Below are 10735 nucleotides of genomic sequence, written 5' to 3' on the forward strand. Positions count from 1 at the left end.
CAGAAATTATGTGAGGATATAAAATAACTGCAGAACACTTACAGTTAAATATTCACTAACATAAGAGTGGATTATACACGCACAAACATCAAGCTGAGTAGTCTTGCTCTGACTGTAAGTGGTTCCAACAGGAGTAACCAGAGGCACCTTCAGTGTTTAAGTTTACTGCCATCAACCAAGGTGTTTCTAAGTCAAATCCCTACTCCTGCCAGTTTTGCCTGCATGAGGTCTTCTAGGTTTAGCATGCTGGGTTTACACTGCAACTGTAATTCTGCAGGTAAAACTGCTGGTCATGAGATCAGATCACCTTTACATATCACGATAGTGATTTGTGGACTCCTAAGTCTATCTCTGTAACACTCAAACCTAGCATGCACAATTCCAGCAATCCCATAAAGTAGAATTCTTTCCTGTAAAGATAGTAGTTGCTGAAACTATCTCCCAATACTGCAACACATATTTCTTAGTCTCCTTCACTTACTGCTAACAACTGGTGACAACAGTACGACCATGATAGCAGCAGACCTTTGAAATGGCTTTACCTTTCCTTGTTGAGTCACACTGGTTGATGGCAGTTGTAGGCATTTTCAAATCTTACTGAGCAAAGTCCTCGCTCCTTTCTGTTCCACTCTTTGATGTTTACAGTCAAAACAAGCAGTCCATTCTTAGAACAAATGCATCTTCCATTTGCTGGGAGGGGATGTCTCACCCTCCTCAATCTTAGCCACTTCAGTGTCATTAAACCCTCCAGGCTCCTCTGAGTTCCCAATTAGTAGTGCCACTGTTCCACTCCTACAGGTTGCTTGACACTCAATGGTTTCACATATCAGGGCTTCAGGCTGCTTAGAATATACATCTCAAGCCCGTTTTAGAGTCCTACTATGAAATTAGAGCTTTTGAAGGACAAGTGAAACTGTACATCAGTATGAAGCTGCTTTACTGAACCTATTGAGAATTATTCCTTGCCATTCAAAGAAACATTTATGTTATTCTATTTAAAATTCTAAGTCAATTCAGTGTTAATCTAGTTAACCCTCAGTCAAATAATTAAGTTAGATGCTTGCATAATACTTTGCTTTAGGAATTCCAAGAACTGAGCTTTGTTTTTTGAGTATTTGAGGAAGGCTAATATTTCCACTCAGGAAAGGTACAAAGTAAGAGTGAATAGGAAAACTAATCAATGGCAATGAAGAAGGGGAAGCCAAGGGAATTTTTTATTTCCCTACTCCACTAACTTGCATAACTTAGGCTCCTCTTTGAGGGAAGGTAACAGAGCAGACATGGACAACAGTATCTGCTGCAAAGTCAATGGTGGCACTTCATTATTTTAAGTCAGGGAATTTCAAGTCTCCAAGTTAAATCATGATTAAACGCAAAACAACCCTATTCAGCCTGGAAGGGATCTTTTAGATAAATCTGTTGAACTAAGGTGCTTAATTCAGTGGTTGTTTTTGAATGAGAATTTAGAGTAACCTCTTGCCTGATTTTTCAGTACAAAATATATGGGGTCATACAATTGTGTCCAAGGCCATGGAGCAGTGAAGAGGCAGGACTGCCTCCCAGGCAGTTCTCTGCAGGTGTGGTCTGTGCCTTATCTCAGCTGTGGTATGCAGGACAGGCACTGGGGAGATGATTTGCTGAGTAAGATCTGACACAGGAAGAAAGGTTAACAAGAACTATTAAAACTAAGACTCTTACAGACAGCTGCTATTTTTCTACCTGTGATTCACATGCATGAAGGAAGTTCACCTGTACTGCTGCCCTATAAAAGGCATGACCTAGAAAGGGACAGCGAGGTCAGAATAAAAGACTACAGGGGAAAATTTGTACACTGAAAAATTAAAGTATGGCACTTTCAATGCATCTAAGAATTAGCCTTTCCTGGATAAGATGGGTAAGTAATATTCCTTCACCGAAGATAAACATCAAGTAAAAATCTGGAATACAGGATTCAAATCCCTAAAAGGACTCCGAACTTTATGGGCAATTTAGCAACTTCATACAAAATCAGAGTCCAGAAGCTGAAATGCTATCTAGGCCTGGAGGTATTTCAACTGTGTCAGACTAACTTTAGTTGCAGAGTTAGTAAGCTATAAATGTCTTGGCAATGTTAGGCTGCTCTGTTCCATGTTTGCAGTTCAGTATCAGTTCCTCTCTCTGAGAAGGCTTAAGTCCCTTTATGGGGTTGATTCAGAGCCCATATAATCTGATCAAATTCACTGCAAAAGTGCTGTTTCCCACACTGTCTGTTACAGTCAGAGGAGCAGCAGAGCCCAAGATCCATCATACACCCCTTGGTGTGATTTGCCTTGGGGCAAAGATTACCCCCAACAGAGACAGGTTCAATGCATCCTTGGGGAGGTTCCCAAACTCCAAGTAGTGTCATGACTACGAAGCTGCAGTAGAATTTGAATGAGAACTCATTCTCTCTTCTAATAGCACTAGTGCTACTATGCAAGAAAGGGTGGAGGGAAGTAAAAATATTTTCTAGGCAAAAAAAGATGATTAAGTCTGTGGTCAAAGATTAAAAGTATCAGATGGAATTGGAAGCTCTGCTTTCCTTTGACAACTGAAGAAGGGTGTTCACAGCTCTGAGTTAAGACATCTAATGCTCAAGAAATACAAGATTTCCAATGTGTCTGCATGCACAGTGTTACCTACTGGCAATATCCTGATCCACCTACTTATGTTCTGGACTTCATTCTCATGTACCTCTTGGATCCCTATGAGAGGAGCCCAGTTATGCAAGAGTTTTCTGTTTCATTCCAGGGACCTAAAAATAAAGTATTGCAACACTTGGCTTGTTCAGCAAGACTAGTTTTCCTGACAGATCTGCAGCAGGTCTAAAAGGAGGACAAAACAAGTTTAGGGATGCCTAAGTGAATTGTAATCACAACAGTAATTTCTGATCTCAGTCAGAGCAAGGAAGAGCAAAATAAAGGCTTCCCCTTTACTTGATGTTTTATCATAATATCTGGAACTCAAAGATGCACTAATATCTGTGAAACTCCAGTCTAAAAAAAAAATAAAAAAAACCCCAAGCTTGGAAAGTAAGACATGTAAAGTATTAAAAAGGCAACATATTTCACCTGCCAGTTTGCTTCTGTCTTCCCCTGCAACCACAACAATCCAGTCCCTCTGAATTGTGATTGCTGTGGCAGTGCTGGCCAAATTGGCAATATTTGCTATTGTGATAACCAGGATATAGCACATCGTCTAGAGAGGGGGGGAAAGAGTTACAACATGAGAAAATCGATGAACAGAAATCTCCACCTCCCGCACAAGCAGAAAAAGCTTTTACATTTGAATCCACACATTTTGGCAATATTATTCACACAAAACAAGATCAAGTCTACTTTACAATTCCTGGCAGAAAACAATCATCTCTGTTTACCCAACAAGCTAAATTTCATTTGCCAGTTTTAGTTCCCAGGAATGTCTAAACAGATTGGAGGAAAATAAAAATTCATCCATCTCCCATGCTCCCCAAAGTTTCTTTGTAAATTAATTTCTTATTAACAAGTTTAAGCACTCACAAGAAGCCATCCATGGTATAATGTCAAGAGCTGTGTCTTAAACAAGAAGATAATCATCAGGATAATACCACACAGGATGACAGATGCATTCTGTACAATCAAGGATGTCTGGGCCACTGTTTTAAATCAAAACAGAGAACAATAGTTATGAAATAAGAATGAGCTAACTATAACCTTAGGGAAGACATAATTAAGGAACATGCACAGTTTCCTTAAATAATTTTATTTTCCTAGTCTTCTAAAAATATAAGCAGCAAAAGCCTACTTCATATTGCATTTTAATCTTCCATTGTCTTAGAGAAACAAATTAATGTCTGATGTAACCTTGTAGCTCTTGATTCACACTCCAAGCAGGTCTTTTCTCAATCAAAGTCTCTGTTTAAATGCTGATACTGTCTTTCCAGTAGTAAAAGCCTAGCTCAAACCTCTAAAACTTATCTTCAACCTACCATGGATGGATGGGATGCTATTTTGTAAACTTTGGGAAAGTAAAAATTCATATGAAGAACTTGATGCCCTTTTCTTTATATAACAGGCCAGAGCATACATTTTTAAAATATGTATTATGCAAATACACTGTGTGTTTACACTGAAGTGAAAGATGTTTGTATCCTGACAGAAGACAACAAATAATGCAAGTGTATGTTAGTGTTAGACTGTAAAGAGCCTGGTCTGTAAAAGTTGTGGGCTTTTATCTTCAGCATTTCCATGCATCTCTCCATACCACACAGGTTTAGCCTGAGTAACACATAATCACCACTTAAAACTGTTTTCCTCCTATCTTAGACAGTATCTTTGTGTAACCATCACCACTCAAACTCCACTCCGCCCTTTTGTAAAGAAATTAGCAAACCCCATTCCCGTATGTGACTCGAGGAATTAACTCTATCAGCTTTAACATTAATTTGATCCATCCTTAAGTAAATAACCTGCTCTAGACATCTAACCTTTGAGCCTGGAGTTCTTGTCCACCCAGTCTCCAATAAGGGCCCCCAGGAGAAGAACAGATCCCGCCACAACCAGTCCATAGACCGCAGTCAGGAGTAAGCTGTTCCCATAGAGTTCAACCAGGAATACGGACACGGCAAAATGCCACATACGATCTCCCTGCGAGAGTAACAGAGAACACACACAGGCAGCATTACTGTTTGCACTCTGCAAGCACACAGGTTTACTATTTTACTAACGCCCTGACAAAGAGTCTGTACGAAAATAAAGGTTTGTTACGCATGCAAGGGTGGAGTGGGGGTGGTTGGTTTTGTTTTGGGTTTTTTTTATTACTGTATCCTGTCACCATTGATTTTATCCCAGTATCACTAAGATCATCTGTCCTAATCAAGTGTTACAGCTTGTAACACCACATCCAAAAATCCCAGATATTTTTTTTATAGTATTACAGGATCAAGTCAATTACCAGCCACATCCAACAAGCCTCAAAAAGCTTACACAAATTCCCCAGCACAGATCAAATATTAACAACAGATTTACTGATTACTGACACTATTTAAATAACTTTGAGACAACAGTTTGCTCTTAGACGATCAAAGCTTCAGTGCTGTTTTAAAACACAAGAATTAGTCAAGTGAAAGCAAGTCATACAATTTAGGAAAGACATGGATAAATGTTAACTCAAGTTTCCTAAGTCAACAGACTTCAGCTATTTTCATCTTAAGCATTGGCATATTACTCAGAGGTAGAATATCAGAGCTCATTTAACCTATTGTAAACTCATTGCTAGTTCAGCCTATTTAACTTATTGCTAGTTTAACCTAGTGCTTAGAATACATTTTCATGTTCTGATACCACTTGTTACAGGTACAAAAAGGGAGCCCAAATTGCTAAACAAGTTCAAGTGAACTAATTTCCACACTATTCAAAACATTTTCAGGTTTGCTAATGAATACATGGGGTTTTTCAGCTGTCACATGATGGGAGTCATATCTCACTTTATTTTTAATATATTGCAAGAAATGAACGACAGAAAATGCTTTATGTTTTAGTAACAGAGCAGATGAATAGAAATCATTCATACTATTCTAAGGCACATAGGTTGTTTAATAAGGGTCCCCTTAACATTACCCTTTTACAAACCAAACACAAAACTGTTTTCTTCTGCTGCCTTATCTTAAATAAACAACTGCTAGGTGATACAGCAAATAGTACAAATTTCTAAGGACCTCAAATATTCTTAAGGGCTGGGGGAGCTGTAAAAATATAAGTACTGTTAAAAAACAAAGCCTGCCAAATCTAACTTATCATGTACCACAGCAATCAAGACATATATATAAAGCATGCTATTTGGAGAGTCAAAATAACTGCACTTTGATTAAAGTCTTCAATACAGTACAGATACAAAAAGCATTTGCTTTTTAATGTTATCCAAACTCCCTGAAGGAGGTTTCTGTAAACACTGTAATGTGTAAACCTTCATATTTAGTTTCCCTAACCATAGGCAGAAAAAAATTATACTCCAATCATGTAGAAAGAAAAATTTCATCTGTTCAAAGAAAAACTCTGGGTATTTTGTATGATTTTTAACTAAATCCAATGAAAAATCCTACTACAAGCATGATTATCTTTTATGTCCCCTCACGCATATAATAAACCAATTTTCAGTTGAGATCCACCTAAAGTCATCTGTAAATATGTTCCACTTATATTCCGTGGTTAGTTAGTAGAAATATATAGAAAATATCCCAGCAATAAATCCACAGGGATATAATTTCCCAAGTCAGTAATTCACTTAATATAATCTGAGGTGGTACTTTAAAGTATTTCACCTAAAATACATGCAGGTGGATGAACTAAGTTTTGATCAGCCTGTATAACTGTTTATTAAGCTAGAAAAGTGAGCCAAAAATGTGCTTTCACCAGAACATTTCATAACAGAAGTTTGGGTTTTTTCTTTATGTAGAGATGTTTCAGCTGCCTAATTCTCACAAGATGAAAAAGGCATTTTAAAAAAAAACTAAGCATGAGAAAGTCAGTGCCAGACACTACTGTCAGGTTTAAAAACTGAATCTCACTTGAAACTCATGGGAAGGTTCCTTTGACTCCAGTGAAACCAGGATTTTTCTATATAGTTCATTTAAACATTGCTCAACCTTATCCAATGCATTTACTCAGAATATTTTGATCAGGCCAATCCAGAGAGACAATTCTTGGGGTAACCAAAGCTGTTCCAGCCTGGAAGCATGAGTTTCTTTCAAGAATTAAAAGCCATAAAGAGCAAGCAAAGATCAATGAGTGTCATAAAAGAACAATATTAGTGAATTACAGAGGCTTGAAGCAAGTACATAACTTCAAAGTAGGCTCTACTGAAACTTAGCAGCAAACATTGTCCTCAGAATCAGGCAAATCCTTGATTATATATACTTAATCCCACTTCAAAATGTGGGTATTTCAAAACTTCTAAATGGCTACAGATGTTTAGCCTCACTATCCTTTTAAATACAGTTCTTCCTCTTCTTTATTTATAATTATCCTTATAATCATCCCAAATGGAACATATACAATCCCACCTCAGAACTGAGGCCAACAAGTTAAGCAGAAGCCAGGCTACTACCTACTGACAGGCCTCCTGATGTCTGAGGGGCACAGATAAAGCTGGGAAGTTGCAACCAACTGACCTTGTGGGAAGCATTAGGCCTGGCAGCAACAAGGTAAACCCAGTTCCATCCTGTTCCCTCTTTACTGCTGAGGGATTGACAGCCATGGATTAAATACAATAAGGTCTGAGACTCCAGCTCAGCAGAGCACATCCCTGAGGCCAAGCACAGTTCAAATGTTTTGCTCAGCCAGAGCCCGATGGAGTCTAGACTTTGTTCAAGTCTGAACATTTGTTGAGATGTGACATGTTTAATCATTTACAGGTTTTTCTTTTTATTTAGGAATGGCATAGTAACACAGAAACCTAATTAGCTCCCTCAGTTACAGTAAAACTCCATTTCTATCAGGTTTTGTATTGTGGGCAGAGCCATTCTAGAACAGAGATGACCTATTACTTGGAGTTCTAAAGATTTGGGTATTTGTTTATTTTTCCTATTACCAAAAACCTCTAGAGTACAGGAATAGCAAAGTTTAGGAGATACAAAATAAGATGTATTTCTGTTATTTCAGCAGATTGTTTCAGCAGGCTTGGTCAGGGGTTTTTGAATCAAGATTTTCATCACAAAAACTACCAGAACATTACCAGGAGTACATTATTAATATTGCTAAACAGCTGAATAGATATCTTGCAGTCTAATGTTTGTTATGGTGTGCAATATTATTCTCAAACTCTGCTTTGTCACCTTTACCCATGTACTCTGAGAGCAACCCTACTGCCAAGCTCCGAAGCACTTGTCAGAGGGGAGCAAGCAGGGTTCGTGGGAATGACTGACAAAAACTGTTGCAGGTAACAACCCTGACCTCTAAAAAGCAGCAAACCAAACAGAAACATCACCACTCAGCTCCTTCAGTAATATTAACAACTGCCAAAATACTGCACTTGTTTAAACACGCGTTTGATACCACTCAAAGTCTTCTTCCACTAACAGAAACGTCAGTACGACCCTTTAGGTTAGTGAAAGCAAGAAGCTGCCAGAATCAGGCAAGCAGTACTGTAACTTTAGATCAGCCATTTGCCCAATGCACACATCAAAAGAACCCAAATGCAGGACTAAAAGGCAAAACAAGGAATATTAGGGGAGAATTTTTCACTTCTTTTTTAATCAAGCCATTATATGGAGACTTAATACTCTTAATTTTATTATATAGAATAGAACCAGACTGTCTATTTTTTAGTACATATAGGTGGTGTTTGGGTTTTTGTAGTATCCTTCAACTGAGTAAAAGCTGGTGTAATGAGTTACTTTAGCACAGAAGGAAAGCATTTCAGAAGGCAAACGTTTTTACAGAAAAAGAGACATCTCCTGACACTGTCATCAGGTTTACTAAGAAGTAATGGGTCCATTGTAAACATTGAGTATTTCCCATTAGTAAATATACAAGTCCTTCAGATACATGGACTGTAATGGACCATCTCTCTCTCTGCTCCTCTGTAAGGAGTCTCACTGGTTCTGTAGTTATTTAAAAGTACAAAAAGGTACAGAACCAGGCCCTCCAGAAAGTGAGTACTGCACTACTCTGCACTACACCTGAATCTACTGCAACATATCACGTAAAGATTATGAAGACTTAACAGTGAGGTGTTGTAATGAGACTTCTGTCTTCGTGTGATATGCTAGTTTGTGAAGATTCTTTGGAAACTACCAGTAAAACTAAAGTAAGTCACAGACAAATTAATGATGTGCTACTTTGTGAAGATTTTTTGGAAACTACCAGTAAAACTCAGGTAAGTCACGGACAACTTAATAAAAGCCTACTTCTACCAGGCCGATATTTTACTTACCCAAGTGGACAGTGCATGCCCAAGATAAAGAAGAAACTTTGCAGACGTAAAATAGGCAACCACAGATCCTAAACGAGAAACAAGAAACAGATGCTAAAGGAGATGCGGGCACATCCACCGCACTTCGGCACGCACCGGGTACACTTCGCTACCGTGGGGGGGACCCGACACGGTGCTCGGAGCGCAGCCGCCCCGGGGACACGGCGCGGTCCGGAGCCCCCCCCGCGCCCGGGCCCCGCGGGACCGCACTGACCGCCGCGCCGCCGGCCCTGCGGCTCCGCTGCCCGCGCCATGCCGGCCCGATCCGCCGCTGCCCGCTGCCGACAGGAGGGGGGGACGCGCGGCTCTCTCCGTGTTGCCTTCCCCGACTTAGCCAGCACTGTAGCTGAAGTCGGAAAGCCTTGGCCTTATGCGGCGCGGGCGGCGGGGACGCTCCGCCGCGGAGGGGGCCGAGCGCCGCTCGACGCCCGGCTCGGAGCTCTGGGCTGCCGGAGGCTCCGAGGCTGCGGGCTCGGCAGTGGCCGCGCACCGCCCTTTGTAGCGGCGGCGGCCCCGCCCCAGCCCGGCCCCTCCCGGGGGCGGCCTCGGCCCCGCCGCCGAGCCCGGGGAGCGGGAGCGGCGCCTCGCGGGCAGCGGCGGGCCGGGAGTGTGTGTGAGGCCTCGGTCACGGCGAGGGGACCCAGCGGCCACCAGCGCCGCTCAGAAAGCGGCACAACGCCGAGGTGATTTTTTTTGCTGTGCGCTGGGCCCCTGAGCCGCGCCCCTGGCTGGGCTCTCTGCTGTTGCCGTGGTGTTTACAGCGGTTCAGAAATCGTGACATTCGTGGATGGGCAGTTACGCCAAGAAGCTGGGGTTGTAAGGGAAGCGCCAAGTGTCACAAGCCAGCGGTTGAAACACCTGCAAATGACAGTGCTTGCTCCCAATTCAGAGCTTTCAAGAAAAAAAAAACTAAGCAAAGTACCAAAAATTAAGCTATTTAACTGAAATAACATTCTGTTCTAGTGAAGATGGTGCAGAATTCACTCTTTCGGTGCTGGCTCAGGCATCATAAATGCCCACCATAAATACTTTTTTTGCGGACCATGTGACCTACTTTTGGTACTGACCACCACCAAACCCTGCATTTTTATAGAACTTAAAACCAGTCAAAGTGTACAATAAGCTATTTTTTTCTTTCTTTTTTTTTTTCTTCCAGGATATATAAAAATATTTAAGAAGTATCTGTCCTTGTGCAGTTGAAAACATAATGATTGCTCTTGGCTGCCAGATGATTTTTTCAATGTGTAATACTGCAAAGTTGCCTCCTATATGTGTAAAATTGCTTTTGTTTTGGGGTTTTTTTCGGTCTTGTTTTGTTTTGGGATTTTCCCCCCTCCAAGTATATAGGCCATCCCAGAAGCAAATGCCTGACATAAAAGACCAATAATCTGTTCTGGTGTTGCCATTCCTGTGATCTTGTTCAAAGTATTTCTTGCATCAATTAGATGATTTTCTATGCGTGAATCATGGATTATGCTTTGCATAAAGGGAACTAGACCTTGGGGAAAAAAAATCAGAAATAAAAATTCATATAAAAATTCATAGGAAGCCTAAAATTGCTGTTTCAGTGGGATTGGTTATCCTAGGTGAGTTAAGTGGTTTTATTTTATGGTATGTTTCTTTAAAAATAGAGAAAATTTTTTCTCAGATTGGCATCAACAGCAGAGGAAATTTTCTTGATGGCTTGTCTTACAAAGCCTTACTGCTTAAACTGTATTCTTCTTTACTAACAGCTAAAAAGTAAATTATTTTTCCTAAACCACAACAT

The 10735-nt window shown here is 40.4% G+C and overlaps 1 protein-coding gene across 1 annotated transcript in view; it reads right to left on the reverse strand.

Annotated features, from left to right (window-relative positions):
- The window catches only part of SLC40A1 (solute carrier family 40 member 1), a 16536-nt gene extending 7165 nt beyond the window's left edge, over nt 1–9371 (reverse strand). The window contains exons 1-5 of the mRNA XM_027678090.1: nt 9182–9371; nt 8929–8996; nt 4484–4643; nt 3537–3652; nt 3090–3216 (exon numbers count right to left, since the gene is read on the reverse strand). Coding sequence (XP_027533891.1) covers nt 3090–3216; nt 3537–3652; nt 4484–4643; nt 8929–8996; nt 9182–9221 — 511 coding nt within the window. The 5' untranslated portion in view covers nt 9222–9371. The remainder of the gene's footprint in view (nt 1–3089; nt 3217–3536; nt 3653–4483; nt 4644–8928; nt 8997–9181) is intronic.
- Nucleotides 9372–10735: the final 1364 nt, after the last annotated feature.

This window comes from Neopelma chrysocephalum, unplaced genomic scaffold (genome assembly GCF_003984885.1).
Source record: "Neopelma chrysocephalum unplaced genomic scaffold, ASM398488v2 Primary Assembly neopelma1_44, whole genome shotgun sequence".
NCBI lineage: Eukaryota > Metazoa > Chordata > Aves > Passeriformes > Pipridae > Neopelma > Neopelma chrysocephalum.